This window comes from Grampus griseus (genome assembly GCF_964374135.1).
Source record: "Grampus griseus genome assembly, chromosome: 3".
In the NCBI taxonomy this organism is placed as follows: domain Eukaryota; kingdom Metazoa; phylum Chordata; class Mammalia; order Artiodactyla; family Delphinidae; genus Grampus; species Grampus griseus.
In genome coordinates this window covers 114,211,325-114,227,114 of record NC_139019.1, presented here as the reverse complement: position 1 = coordinate 114,227,114, position 15,790 = coordinate 114,211,325, and the positions used below count along the sequence as shown (strand labels likewise).

Here is a 15,790-nt window from a genome sequence, read left to right as displayed (position 1 = left end):
TTCAAAGCCCAAGGAGGCAGGGACAGCTCAGCAGGAGTGGAGCAGCACACTGAGGTCTGTGGCTGTTTCTAGGAGTGCCTCAAGCAGAAAGTGTGGAGGGCCAGCTCCGGACAGAGCCACAAGCACAGACCCACCTTAGAAAGCTCAGGCTCATCTTGTGGACGGAGCTGCCTTTGGAGGCCTTGCTGCTCTGTCTCTGTCAGGCTGCCCAGGGGTTATTGCTGAGCGGAGATCACTGGGGCTGCTCAAGCCTCTCACGAGGCACAGTGACCTTGATTTAAGGGGTGGTATCTCTCCCGGAAGTGGCTTCTTTCCTCCGGTCACTGTCAGTGCTCTGGCCTCAGGCTCCCAGGGCAGCCTTTCTTTAGTGCTTCACATCCCTAAGATTTGGAGAAGCCTCACATCTGGAGTTGGGAACCCACATACTCGTCCTGGTAGGTGTTCTTTGATGGCTAAAGGCCCAGAGACCCTGGCAGCAGGGGCTCCTGTGGCTCTAGGTCCAGGAAAGCTCTGTGTGGGCATTGGCAGAGGAGGCTGCAGAAGGGCACTGGTGCCCCTGAATGCCTGGAAGGCTGTTTGCTTCCTCAGCAGGGTGTGGGCAGTGCTAGCAGATGGCTGTGAGGAAAAGAGGCCATCTCTGGGTCCCAGCATGTGCTAGTTCCTCCTGCACATGGAGGTGAGGAAGGTGAGGCAGCTTGGGAACACACTGAATTTCATTTAACTCAGGTCCGTAAGATAGCCACTGTCGATACACCACCACCATCTGCTGTTAGTTTAGGGCAACTGCGAGGAGCCATTTGCACACCTGCATAATTGCTGGTGGGATTTTCCACATCTTGTCATTCAGACAGTATTTGTTGAGAACCTACTATGTACCGTCACGCACAGGGAAACAGTCATGATAAGACAAACATGGTTCTTGTCCATATGAAGTTTATATTCTGGAAATCTAGTCCTTGGGTCTGAAACCTGACTGCACATTCCAATCACCTGAGGTACCTTTTCTGATTCCTGACCAGTGTCTCTGGGAGTGAGGTTGTGGAATCTGTGTTTTCAAAAATTCCCCAGCTAATTGAGCTGTCCACGCAGTGGAGTAGTCTGTGGTCCACTGGAACTACCGATCTAGTCCAGCTCCCTCACTATGCAGTTGGAATACTGAGGCCCCGAAAGGGAAGCACCACCTGGTGGGCAGGTTAGAGACACAGGTCCAGAACCCAGGTGTCCTGGCCACCACATCAGCTGCTCTTTTTAGGCACTCGGGCTTTCTGGATTTTATTTCCTTGACTTGTATCAGAGGATGTTAAAAGGTTATGGTAAAAACCTGTAAATGATGCAGTCCTGGCCCTCAGCTCAGGCTTACCACCATCGTGAGTGATTCAGTGCCCCTCTGCCATCTAAGGAGGAGAGCACGGGGGCAGAAAGAACAGCTTCTGCTTCAAGACAAGCAGGGAGGCCTCAGCAATAATGATCTCAGCACACCTGCTGTGTAGTTTCCATTTCAACTCTTTTTACTACACACACACACAAACACACGCCTATATATATTATATATATAATATTTATTTTTATGTGTCTGAATAGAAATGAGGTTATGTTTGCTTTATATTTGGCGGTTTTCAAGTTGATTTTATAAGGCAGGTAGGTGTCATTATATTTGTTTTATAGACGAGGACCCTGAGTTCCAGGGAGACAGAACAGCACTCCCCCTGTCACCCTGCCGGCGATGGCTGCCCAAGACTGGACTCCAGGCCTCCTGGTTTCTGGTCGCTGCAGCCAGCCTGAGGCTGGGACTCTGTGCTCTGCCTTTCAGGCGTTGGGGTCCTCAGCGGGCAGCTGTATGCCACAGGGGGGCATGATGGGCCCTTGGTGAGGAAGAGTGTCGAGGTTTACGATCCTGGAACAAACACCTGGAAGCAGGTGGCAGACATGAACATGTGCCGGCGCAATGCAGGTAATATGACTGCTCCCTCCTCTCCTTCCGGGGGAGGTTGTGGGTGTTTTCTCCCTGCAAACACTAGCTCTAAAAGAGAGGCAGAGGGGAGAGGCTCCCATGGCCTGGGGCTGAGCTTGTACCCTGAGTAGGGAGTGTCCATTTGCTGGGCAGGGGAGAGCTTGGAACCCACAAAGCTAGCCACGGGGCGCCTCACAGGGCCCCCTCTTAGATGCAGAGGGTTCCTTCTCTCCCAGTGAAGGATGATGACTTTCACTGCACATAGATGGACACAGACCCAGAAGAGCCTCTGGTTGCCATCTGTGCCCCCAGCCCAGTGGCTTTGTTGGGTAGCTAAGCATAGGGCTGTGTGGACAGTGTCAGACAATCATACTTGGTTCTATCTTTTCTTTGCCAGTGTCTGGCTATGAGAACCTCTCACCTCCCACCAGAAATCAATTTCCCTCCTTTCAAGGGTATCCATGAAAGGATTCGTGATCCATTCTCCGATAGGACCACTTTCCTTATTCCCTTCTTTGTATTTTCTGTCTCTCCTTCCCTTCCCTTCCCTTCCCCTTTTCCTTCCTGTAGGAATGATTTTCCTTAGAGTGTTTAGGTTTTTTATGCCTGGAGCCTGACACCCCTATTAAACCATTTCCTTTTAGAACTTTGCCCTATGGGTTGTGTCCTATGTTGGTATATCTTGCTTTATGCCTTCTTACTCTATCATAGTGTTGGCTTAGCCCAATTTCCCAGGCTGGAAATACAAGCAGGTGACTTTCAGGCAGACTTATTTCCTTTATACTCAAATTACCTGCTTGCTAAACCCATTTGCAGCTGACTTGTTGAAAGCGTAAACAAGAAAAAGAGGGGAGTTTATTAATTTGCTCATTGTCTAAGCCTGCTGTGATATAACCTGGCATTTGGCCTTGAGCCACACAAGTGAGGAATTACAGAACCTTCAAGCAGCTAATTCAAGAAGTAGGTTTAGATGTAAATGCATGTGTATACACACATTCACATATAGATATTTCTATTTTTTGTAACAAAAATGGAATCATACTGTAATACTGGTTTATAACCTGCCTTTTTAATCCATTTTACAATCTTTTATGAATATCTTATTATAACACTAAACATATTTACATAATATTATTCTAAATGGCTATAACATAATTTAAATAACCAAGCTACTATTGGACTTTTAGGTCATTTCCATCTTTTCTCTAAGTAATGCTTTGGTTATTATAAATAGTCTTTATAGCTAATTAATGCACACATTAAAATTATTTCCTTAGAATAAAAGACCAGAAGTGAAACTTTTGAATCAGAGGGAGTATATGTACTTTTGACACCACCCAGGAAGGTGATGCATTTTATACTCACCAGTATTTGAGAGTATGTTCACCAACACTGATAATTACTACTTTTTGAGCATCGTTAATCCCTGAGTCTAATTTTGAAAAAATACACAGTATATTGGACTACAGCCTTTTAAATCTTGATGAGCAGTACTTACATTTTCCTACTCTTGAGTCCCTGCTACATGAGACCGTGCCTCCAAACCAGCTCACTCTGAGATCAGGGTGGGTAGGAAGCCTTTTCCCCGGGAACTGTATGTGGATTCAGACCCCAATTGTGTAAAGGGATCACAGACACAACCATTAGTGCCCCACAGTGTGGATAAAATGGTTTATCAGGGAACAGCTAACAAGCAGAGTAGTAGTGTACATGAAATCTCCTGAGTTGTCTCCTTCCACACGTAGCTCAGACTGGGCGTGGGAGGCCTGCATGCACCAGTGGGCAATGCTGCAGTAGAATGGGGTCTGTACCTACAGTGCTCTGCCTATTCTTAGGGTCAAGGGCAGGGAACACCTGTGGGGCTATGTCGTCGTGAAAGCTCCCTCGTCAGAGACGTGACCTTGTTAGGAAGGGGGATCCTTAGATCCCAGTGGCTGTTGTGTGTTCCTCCGTTGAGCAAACTTAAACCCTAGGAGCCAATTGTCTGTTATTCTAGCAGGAAGGGGAGGAAGAGCGCCTCCAGGGCCATCCAGACTTGTCTCTGGTCCATCCCCTTGCTGCTCCTGCTGTCATGCCTTCTCTGGCCTCTGTTTGATCCCCAGGGGTCTGTGCAGTGAATGGGCTCCTGTATGTGGTTGGAGGGGATGATGGATCCTGTAACCTGGCTTCGGTGGAGTACTACAATCCTGTCACTGACAAGTGGACGCTGCTGCCAAGCAACATGAGCACAGGGCGGAGCTATGCAGGTCAGTGTGCTCCACCCCCATCCTGGGGCCCAGGTGGGGTGGGGCAGGTGGGGGCCAGGTTAGCTTGCTTAACTTGGGGCTGAGTGCCTCCTTCAGGCATGGCAGATGATTGTCACATGTCACCACTCCTTCATTCTGCGCCCACAGCAGATACCCATAATTAGCACTCGTTTCCCCAGCGAAGCTGAATGTAGCCATAGAATTCTTCTTGACACAGTGTTCCAGGGAGCCACTTCCTGATCTGAATTGTCATAAGAGGTTTTAGAATTTCATTGCCCTTCCTGATTTGTTTTGTGCTGGGCCCCTAGGTGGAATAAGATACAGTTCTTGCTTTCCAGAAATTAAATGGAAAGATAAGACCTACCTACAAAAATAGGAAATACAAGATGATGTACATGTAAGTTCTAAATGAAATGTACTGCACAGGCTTTAGGACATGACATGCCAGGGAACACTTCCTGGAAGAGGTGGAGCCTGATTAAACTTTGAGGGTGGGTCACAGTCATAGAGGTAGCTGCCCTTTGCCAGCTGCCCACTCCCTGGGCCACAAAGCAGTCTGTTAGGTACAGTGTATACATACACTCTTATCTTTTCAACAACCCTGTGGTTGAATGAGACTCCATTCCATTTTATAGATGATGAAACGGAGGTTTGGAATGTTTAAGTAATCTGCCCAAGACCACGTGGCTAAAAAAATGTCAGGGTCAGAATTGAAACCCAGGTCTGAGTCCCAAGCCCATGCCTTTTGTGCTACTCTAGCTCAGGGTTGGGGGAAAAAGCATTCTAAGCAAGAGGCTGGAGGGAAGAAGGAGGAATGAGGTGGCTATAGAGGCTTATTCCTGGTGGGGTGTGTGATGGTTTTGATGAGGTGTGGGGGACAGGATCAGAGTCAGTGGGGCTGAGGTTGAGGGTCTATAGGGAGACAAGCAAACATAGATATCTATGAGGTATTGGTTTGGCCAAAAAGTTTGTTCGTTTTTTCCCATAAGATGGCTCTAGTAGCAGTTAGTTGTCTTTAATATCATTTGAAACAATTTTGTTAGATTGTATTGTGACAGCTGTCATATCAGTGTGTAGTTTTAAAAAAACATCAAAACTGGGGAATTTTTGTGTAGCCATTTTATAATATTAATGGAAGAAAAAAAGCAACATTTTTGGCATGTTATGCTTTATTATTTCAAGAAAGGAAAAAACACAACTGAAATGCAAAAAAAGATGTGTGCAGTGTATGGAGAAGGTGCTGTGACTCATCGAACGTGTCAAAAGTGGTTTGCGAAGTTTTGTGCTGGAGATTTCTCGCTGGACAATGCTCCCTGGCCGGATAGACGAGTTGAAGCTGATAGCAATCAAATCGAGACATTAACTGAGAACAAGCAATGTTATACCACGTGGGAGAGAGCTGACATACTCAAAATACCCAAATCAAGCGCTGAAAATCATTTGCACCAGCTTGGTTATGTAAATCGCTTTGATGTTTGGGTTCCACATAAATTAAGCGGGGGAAAAAAACCCTTCTTGACCGTATTTCCGTGTACGATTCTCTACTTAAACATAACGAAAACATTCTGTTTTTAAAACAAATAGTGATGGGCGATGAAAAGTGGATACTTACAATAATGTGGAACGGAAGAGATCATGGGGCAAGCGAAATGAATACCACCAACCACACCAAAGGCCGGTCTTCATCCAAAGAAGGTGATGTTGTGTATATGGTGGGATTGGAAGGGAGTCCTCTATTATGAGCTCTTTCTGGAAAACCAAACAATTAAGTCTAACAAGTACTGCTCCCAATTAGACCAACTGAAAGCAGCACTCGATGAAAAGCGTCCGGAATTAGTCAACACAAAATGCATAATCTTCCATCAGGATAACGCAAGACCGCATGTTTCTTTGGTGACGAAGTAAAAACTGTTACAGCTTGGCTGGGAAATTCCGATTCATCCGCTATATTCACCAGACAGTGCGCCTTCGGATTTCCATTTATTTAGGTCTTTACAAAATTCTCTTAATGGAAAAAAATTCAATTCCCTGGAAGACTGTAAAAAGCACCTGGAGCAGTCCTTTGCTCAAAAGATACAAGGTTTTGGGAAGGTGGAATTATGCGGTTGCCTGAAAAATGTCAGAAGGTAGTGGAACAAAACGGTGAATACGTTGTTCAATAAAGTTCTTGGTAAAAATGAAAAATGTGTCTTTTATTTATGCTTAGAAACTGAAGGAACTCTTTGGCCAACCCAAGAACTCAGCTCCTTGTATTTGGTTCTCCAGAAACTGGAAGAATTAGAGCTAACGTTTATTTATTGAGCATGGACAATGTGCCAGGCATCATCCTAAGTATTTATGACCATTATCATGGATAATCTCCGTCATAACTCCAATGGTACTCTTATTCCGTTTTCCATCTTGTTTGGATTTCAGTGCAAAGGAGGATTATGCCATGCAGGCTCAAAGGGGTTTGTATGGCATTCTGTCTGTGCAAGGCTTCAATTAATGAACTTATTTAATTTTTTTTTCTCATTTAGGATTTTTCTCAATCAAATAGAAAAGATTTTAGAGGCATTTTGGTCCTAGAGTGATTCTGTTCTCATGGTTAATTATTAAAAACTAGCACTGTCATTTTCTCTCCAAAGCTGAAGTGGGAAGTACAGGGCATTTTCCTGTATGAGGCAGCGAGGCCAGTGAGCGATCCCACCTTGCCTCCACGTGAGCCTTCATGAGAGGGGAAGGTGCAGGTGTGAGTAGTTAGAATTTTGTGTAAGTGCTGAATATTTCATGTCCATTTCTTTACTGTTTGCCCACCCCATTAGTAGGTGGGAAGGAGATGAGCAGAGGTGCGATTTGTGTTCAAACCCATTGACTGAGTGAATCGCTTTTCTTAGAATCTATGGATATGGCCTAAAATGCAAAGACTTATGGACAAAGTTATTTATTGGAGCAAAAAACTGAGAATTACTTAATGTCTGACATGAGGGAAATAGCTAAATAAGTTGTGGAATATTTATACAGTGGACGTGTTTTTAATATGAGAAGATGTTTGTGACAGACTGGTTGAGAAGAGGATGATGCAAAATGTATGTACCGCGTGAACTCAGTCGAGCAGTCCTGGGTCATGGGGGTTAGAGTAGCTCCTGCTTACAGAAATGGATACTGGAGTCACACCTGAATTTGAGTCCCAGCTCTGCCACTAGCCCTGGAACTCTGGGCCAGGTAGTCAGTCTGACCGAACCTCTGTTTTCTCATTTGTAAAATGAGAATAAAATCATATCAAGTCTCTTAGGGCTGTAGTGAGAATGAAACATGATAATACGTGGAAAGCACTTAGCACAGTGCCTGCCTGGCAGGTAGAAACCACTCAGTCAATGATTGTGGTTATTATTAGTAAAGCCAGGAAATATTCCAAAAGAGCTAACGGTGACTCTCTTTGTATGTAGGGATTAAAGTTCTTTTTCTTGGTGTTCTTCTGTGTTTTCCAAAATTTCCATAATGAGAATATTTTATTTTTAGAATCAGAAGAGAAAGTTTATATAAGAAGCAATACAGGAGCCTGCTTTTTAAAGACATGCTCCCTTGAGAAAGAGGAGCCTCAGGTGCAGGCAAGATGTTCTCAAGGTCAGGCAGCACACATCTGGGTCTGAGGACTTGGGTTCTCCCCACTTCTAATCTTTTATGTCTGTGACTTTATCCAGGAATTAACATGAAATGCATGTCTTAGCAGAATGTCACCATTGGGGTGTCCTGGGCTTTCTTTTAGCAACGTTCTCTCAATCTCATTTTCAACCAGAAGATTTGATAGTGGTGGTAATATGTTAAAATAAGGCTCCTAGTTACACCTTAACTATAAGTTAGAATTTGGTTCAGCTGCAGGTACCAGAAAAACTGACAGATACTTGCTTAGATAAGGAAGTATCTTTTTTTGTATGTATGTATTTGTCCCAGGCAGAAAGGAGTCCAGGGCTGGCCTGGTGCCTCAGAGTGTCATCGAAGAATCAGGTTTCTCTTGTGTTTTCTGTTCTGCCAGCTTTATGAATAGCTGCTGCTGCTGCCCCTTGCACCTTGCGTGAGCTTCTTCCAGGCGGGACGAGGAAGAAAACCAAAGTTGCAGCACTGGCAGACTTGTAGTTACAATCTCATGGGCCAGGGTCACATAGCACCTCCAGCTGCAAGGTAGTCTGGGAAGCTGACCTCATAACTTGCTGGTCTCTATAGCAGAGGACAGCAAGTAGAAGGGATGTTGGATGAATCAGCCTATAGTATCTGCTGCATAACTGTAACCCCTTACAAGCAAGATTTTAGGCTCATAAGTTAGCTGTTGAGTATGGTTCAACCTGGGCAAAACAGTAACACATACAGACATGTCTAGACTGTTTATCCAAGTATAGAATTTAGCATTGGAGGGGTCTTTCAGTTAGAAAATATTGAATATATGGGAATGGAGCCTGAAGAGGTACATGGACTTGCCTGAAGCCACAATGCAGTTTGACTGGTGGCAGAGCTAGGATGGGAATTCAGTTGTTCTTGCTACCATGAAGTCAGTCTATTGTTCTTTCTACTTCATTTCAGTGTCTTCTAAAAGGAGACATGTATCACTCATCACTTCTCTTAAAGTGATACAGATCTAGAGCTGTGAGGTTTCCAGTGCGGGTGCCGAGTGTCATTACAGTGAGCGCTGGGGTTGGGAAGGGGAGTCACTACGATATGATGTGAGTCGGTGTGATGATGCGGGGTGAGATCACTCACCTGTGGTGTTGAGGGACTGTGCTCTGTGTTTAACCATCGTGTGGAGACGTGGCTGTTAGAGCGGGAAGCAGCCGGCTGCTGGCAACCTGAGTCCACGGACCCTTCAGTGTTTGGGTACAAATCACGCCCATTTCCCTTGGCTGTGGCTTGGGGTGTTGTGGGTCACGAACTCCTTGTGATCCTGAATAAGTTCGGAGAAGCTAAGATGGTAACTTTCTCCCCCTTTCGTCTTAGGTGTTGCTGTGATTCACAAGCCCTTGTGACCCCAACTCCCGCTGCCAGGAGGTGGAGGAAGGGAGGGGTGCTGCCTGTGACTTGGCACAGTGGGACCACCACGCTGGCTGGGTGCCACTCGCTGCCGGAGTCTGCAGAGGAGCGGGGACCGCCCTCCTCCAACTTGGCAGTGTCGTCAGGGTGGGAAGACAGTGACCCACCTCCTGCTCCCGCAAGGTGTTTCGTCCTCTGCCCCGAGCAATGGGTTCCTGATAGCTCCGGCTGCACCTTTGAACGTTCTTTTGTGTGTTTCTACAGGGACATCAGAGAACCTGGAACCTGTGTGTGTGTGTGTGTGTGTGTGTGTGTGTGTGTGTGTGTGTGTGTGTGTGTGCAGAACGTGGTGATTCACTAAATTGGGGGGTGGTGATGGTCTGCTCCATTTCTATACTACTGATCCTTCCGCTATGCTAAAAATCAAATCACAGAAACCTCTCTTACGGATTTGCCCCATGGGGACCTTGAGACTACTAGAGCTGTTGTCTACTGGAAGTGCAGTTGGACATACCGGGAATGTCCAGAAATGACCAGGCCCATGTACTGGCCTAGACTACTCGCATTGTCTGCAGAAGAGTGGGGTGTTCTCGAAGCTGCCCCGTGTCCTCTGTGTGCTAGAACTAGGACCACAGGTTCTCTAGCCCCTCAGCTGGGTGCTCTTCCTTGGGCTCTTCTCCTGGAACTTCTTATCAGAACTGCCCAGTCTCTGGGCTACGGGTCTTTGAGGTCAAGGATTCCAGGTTTGGGAGATTTCATGTCTCTTCAGCTGGGAAAACTAGCTCTTCAGAGAAGCACTGAGTAACACACTGGAGGAAAAAAATACATGAAAAACAAAAACACAAGAAAACAAAGTAGTAAGGCTTCAGTCCTTGTCCATAGTGGTCCCAGAGAGAATCCTAGTTCTGGGTTTTCCTGGGATAGGACAGTCCCTGTTTATACTTATTATCCAGGTTTAATTTTTCAGAGCATCCCGTTTTACTCTCAAAAGTGTTCTGGTTTGGAGGCTAAGTAAAAGATCACCATACCTCCAAACCCAAAGATAGGTTTGTCCCTGCACTGGATGGGGTCCCATGTGATTTACATGGACATGGATGAATTCAAAGGGGTGTATACTTGGCACCCTGGGCCTGGCCCTCGGCAGTCGGTCCAGTCTGTCTCACATCCTTGTCTTCCTTTCCTTGTGCTCTTCCCCCATTCCAGGCCTGTACCCTCTCGCCAATCCTCAGAACTTCCCCCTCCTAGCTTCCCCCATGAGGGAGGACATGGTGGTGGGCCCTGAATGTGTGATCTCTCTCAGGAGTACTTGCATTTTGAGAGAGGAGCTTGAAGAAAGCTTTGCTAATTCACAGGTAAAAATGATTAATGACACATCTTCAGGCATCCGGAGGAGGGTATTTGAGGGCTCAGGGAGTCATTTGCATTTAAAAAAAAAAAAAAGAACCTTAAAGCTGTACTGTTCCTGAACTAGCAAGTTGCTTATATTGGAATTTCCAGCATAAGGAGGGGAAGTCTTGTGTCTGGAGAAGAGTCTCACAACTTGGGGGCTGGAATTGACCCTTCCTGATGTCAAGGTCCACCTTTAGGGAGCCAAGGGGCTTTATGAACTCTGATGGTGGACTTCTCATACAACTGGGCAACTTCCAAGCAGGTTTCATAGGAGACTGTCATTCTCCCCACTTCACCCTGAAGTTATAAACCCAGGACTTTCCCCAGTGAGTTGGACACTTTGTGTATTTACTGTATATTTATTGTGCGTGAACCACTCAACTCCCCTGAGGGGGAAACATCTTCTGATGTTGAGCAGATGTTATTTCAGTGAGACATTTGGAGAATACCAAGGTACCCAGAATTTTTAGTAACCTTGGGCAGAGGCTGAAATATCCAGCTTTGGTGGACCTGGAAGAACAGCTCCAAAGGGATCAAGACATGCTGTTAGCTGGTTTGTTCTGCTCTTACCTGGCATGGAGGTGACTGTGGTCTCAAAGCTCTGCCTGCCTCTGGATCGGAAGCTGATGGAATGCGCTTTCTGTTCCAAATGTTCTTCCTCCCTCTCCGAGGAAGGTTTGGGACTTTGTTTCAGGGTGTGTGTGGGGGGGTGGGGTGGGGGATGGGGTTGGGGTCTGCTGTGTGCCATCACACAGCTCCTGATTTCAGACGAAAGGTGAAGTTCCCCCCCAACACCTGGAAGCTGAACTTCCAGGCTTATCATGCTTATGTGGGGGGAGGCTATTGTTTGTGTGTCATCTTCTCAGAAAGGATCCCCTCCCTGAGAGCCAGCCAGCTGTGTTTCCTGCTTTTGGATTTTTGCTATTGACCCCACCTCACGTCCCCTTTCCCAGGAAGCACTGTCCCTGCTGGTAGTGCTGCTGAGGCCATGTTCGTTTTATCCTCATGTGTCCTTTCTCACGGGGACTAGAACACTGGTACGTCATCACCAAATAGCCAATCTCCTCTAGCTGCCCACAGATGCCATCCAAAACCTGTTGTCCCTTTATCACCAGGTACAATTCTGTCTCCACAGTGGGCACAACAGACTTATTTTCACGTCTGTGCTGGTCATGTGGTAGGTGAACCCCCCTGCATCCCCTCTTCTGGTGGCCACACCTGCTTGTGAATGCAGCTTTGCCTGTGGGATATCTGAAGTCTGATCACAGCGATGAAATGGAATTGCAGCCCAAGGTTAGAAGCAGCTTAGACACCACTTGGATTCTGATTTGGACAACAGAGAAGTCAGACTCTGAATTCCAAAGTTCTTTCTCATAAGTACCCAATGGCATCTCTCCGTCTAATAAGTTGCAGTATTATGCAAATGAAAGTGACCTCATTTTCTGCTATGCAATAAGAATACTTAATTCTATTTCATGACAGACCAGTTGCAATATCCCCTAAGATGCTTTTTGAGCTGTCTTACTTTGATATCTGTTGTATAATGTTTGTATATTCCTGAGCCAGATCCTTTCAAAGATTGCCTTTTTATAAAACTGAAGCTACAGCTTTCAGGCTAAAATTTTAATGTAGATATTTTTATAAAGTAATTTTTCACGATATTTGAATTGCTTTTTATTGTCCATGATAATGAAATGTTATGTTCTATGCATCATTCACTCTCAAACATCGTTCATGCCTGTAGCTATCTTCCCTTTGTTTCTCACCCTCCCCAAACTTCAGTAGCTCCAGGTTGACTTGGAAGCTTCTTTCTTACACCACATTCAAGGGAGATTGCTGAAAAAACACAATCACTGGTGTTTACTGAATTGTTTAGGGACTAACATTAAGCCTGACTCAGCCCTTCCACATCTATGTTGCCGATCTGCTTTTCTTGGAGTCTGTTTTTGGCAGGGTGAGGCAGGGGGGACTCTGGTTGGCCCATCTCCTGGCATCTCTCACGGCCTGGCACGGAGCCTGGCATGCTGTGGCATGGAGAAGCCCAGGGAAAGGCCTGCCCTTCAGCGCATAGTCCCGGGAGTTTTCCTAGATCGAGCTGACTAGTCTTCATTCTTTTCTGTCTCCTTATTCTTCGGAGCTTCAGGCTTAAGGCTTTTGCTGCTGGATGATGTCCCTTCTGGAAGCATCTTGTCGATGAACTTTAAAAGAGGGCTCGTTCCTCATGCTCCCCACTAAGAATGTGATCAGCATGTGCTTTGCAGATGTTCATGCTACACTTACAGCTTACTTGTTTCTTGAGCTGTGTCTACACTCCAGGTTCTGTTTTGTGTATTTATCTGCCAATTAGTCTCATTTTAAAAAATCTTTATTTTTATTATTATTGGGACAGGTGCCATTTGAATTGCCTCCACGCTTGCTCCCCATTTGCACCTTGACAGATCAAATTGGGAAGTTGAGCAAATTCATAATCCAGTTAGCTGGAGGTTCTCTGTTTGCCTGGAGAAGCGAGGAGGTTGGAATGTGTTTTTTTTTTTTTTTAAGTGTTTGCACTATTTAGAGTCCTAAGCCCCTCATATTCAGCTGTGCTGTGTATCTACTGACCAAGCAGGAGAGCCGGCAGCACTTCTGACGTTTGGGAGTGCCTGAGGCCTCTTCTGCAGTGGATAATCACAACCTCAGAGCCCCTGTGCAGCCTCCATCGTGGGGCTCAGTGACTTGTAGCTACAGCATCTGCCAAGGCAGTAATGCATGGGTCAGTGGCATTTGGAGCAACAAAGTGCCCTGGTGCGGTGTTCTTGCCTTTGGTTATGAGATTTCAAATTATTTTCCCCCCTTTTTAGTGGCAATAAGGACCCTTGTTGAATTTCTTGTTTAATTCGTATGTGATGTGTAAAATACTTTCTTTGAAAGAAGATTCAAGACACTGAATTTGTGTGTCTGTGTGGGTGCCATGTCCATGTGGTTGTCCGTAGGCAGGCAGACTTGATCCCTGACACCCTGTACACCACACTGCGTAGGTTGGGTCCTTGATCTGGTGGTCTCTGCTTGGACGGTAGGGAGCACAGAGTTTGTAAAAGAAGACTTGTCACATGCTCCATCAGTTACAGTGCTAGCTGAAGAAACAGTTCCTCACATGTATTCTTTTAACAGGAATTGTGTTCTAGGTTCCCATACTTTATGTTCCTTTAACTTTAATAAAAGCTGAACTGTGAGAACCTTTCTCAGTATTTCATTTCTGTAGTCCAGTCTCTTTACTCAGTCTCAGACATGAAAAGGGCAGACTTAACTCCTGCATGTCTTCAGATTCAAAAGATTTTCTCTTCAGGATCTGCTGGACAGAGTCTGGGTTCCTTTGGTCTCTATTATCTGACACAGTGCCAGACTCACAACGGTCTTCAGTGAGGCCCAGAGAGGCCAGTCTCTCCAGTGGGTGTTCGGTTGTGTGGACAACTGCCTGGTGATCACCGTGAGGTGGGTGAGATGGTCCCAGCACGGGAGGAGGAGGTAGAGATTTGGCTGTAAATAAACATTGATTTTTAAATGTTTGTTACAATACCTAGAGATTTTTATAGATATGTTATGTTTGAACCATTAAAAATGCAAATATTAATTACATTTATTAAATATATACAACTATTAAATATGCTGACTGCTAAAATATCAACACATATGAACTAATAATAATAGCTAACATTTATTGAGTGTTTACTATGTGCCAACACTCTTCTAAGTGCTTTACTTATATCAATACATTTAATCCTTATCATGGTCTTCTGAGTTACTATTATTATCTTTGTTTTACAGATGAAGATACGAGATGCACAGGGGTTAAGCAACTTGCCTATGGTAGCAGTGCTGCAGGATATTGGTTGCACTCCAGAGTCTGTGTCCTTAGCCTCCTCACTCCAGCAGTGAGGCGGTGATGACGGGAGTAGGGCATGCTGAGAAGCACCAAGGAGAGGGAGGCCCTAAGGGTTGCTGGGAAGTGCAAACTTGGCTCAAGAAGAATACTGAAGCCCAAGTTTTCAGGCCAGTTGGACCAACAATGTCCCAATCTTACACTATTGGCAAATAATCACATTTGTTACCGTGGTGATAGTAGCAGTAACCACTATTCATTGCATCCGTACTGGGACAGAGGAGGCCCAGAGAGGTGAATCCGTTTGTCTGAGGGTGTGTTATAAGTGAGCAGCGGAGCAGACCCAGATGGAAACTCCTAGCTCTTTCGGCTCACGACTGAGTTTGAGAATCAGCCTGAGAAGAGGGCTTAGGATGCGCTTGTTTCCATCATCACACTGGCTAGCGTTTATTGTGCATTTACCATGCGCCAGGCCCTGTGCTTTAATGCCCACAACACCTCATAGAGGCAGATGGTGCCCAATTCGCAGGATCACAAGGCCTAATTAACTGGCTCAACGTCATACATAACCTTGAGAAACGATGCAGTCCCCATCCTTCTGCCGAGCCTGATTGTTGAACTGTGGCACGCCCGATCCCAGAGGGGCTGTACCTCGTGGGCACATTCTAGAGTGAGGAGGTTGCCAGTGTCTGGCCCTCCAGGGCAGGCAGTGAGGCAGAGCCCAGCGCCAGGTCGGCGACCTGCTCCGCCGCCACCCTGCCGTGGGCCCACCCACTTGGGCCCTTGTCACCCCCGCTGAGAGGGCCCTGGGGAGGGACAGATGAGCAAAGGAGTGCTTGTCCGAGCACAGACACCTTTCCCTCCCCTTGACCCTTTGGCCTGGTTTCCCCTTACCTTACCCAGAAGTTCAGAGTGAAATCATATTTGGTGGTTTTTCTACCAACTTATCCTTCTACAGTTTACAAATAGGGTCTTTTCGACCCTACCTAGCTAGTCTATTTTGATACGAAATCTGTTGTTCTGCCTGCCTCGTGAGGTTTTCTATGAGCAGTCTGCGTCCCCCAGTGGCCATTCCTTTCTGCCCAGGTGGCTTTTCCTGTAATGCTCTATATCAGGGCCCAGGGGGTGGGGCACCTGGCTGGGACCCTCGACATCGTCCACTCCAGCGCCTGTGTTTGCAGAATTGGGGACTGGGGCTTGGAGCTGCAGACAGGCCAGGGCACCTGAGGCAGAGCCGGGTCCCCCAGGAGGCCAGCGGAGGCTCCAGGGCCCGTGTCTGCCTGCCTGAACCTGAGGTTGTGCTGGGGCTGAGGAAAGAGAGTGACCGCAAGCTGAGAGCCACCA

The 15,790-nt window shown here is 46.3% G+C and overlaps 1 protein-coding gene across 5 annotated transcripts in view; it reads left to right on the top strand.

Moving 5' to 3' along the window:
* The window catches only part of KLHL3 (kelch like family member 3), a 110,368-nt gene extending 99,092 nt beyond the window's left edge, over positions 1-11,276 (top strand). For 4 of the 5 annotated variants that reach the window (XM_082652128.1, XM_082652130.1, XM_082652132.1 and 1 more), the window contains 3 exons: positions 1,811-1,951; positions 4,054-4,197; positions 5,782-5,968. In XM_082652128.1, the coding sequence (XP_082508254.1) occupies positions 1,811-1,951; positions 4,054-4,197; positions 5,782-5,939 (443 nt within the window). In that variant the 3' untranslated portion in view covers positions 5,940-5,968. Of the gene's footprint in view, positions 1-1,810; positions 1,952-4,053; positions 4,198-5,781; positions 5,969-9,165 lie in introns of those variants that run through there. The other variant, XM_082652129.1, reaches the window with a different exon arrangement.
* The last annotated feature ends 4,514 nt before the right edge of the window (positions 11,277-15,790 follow it).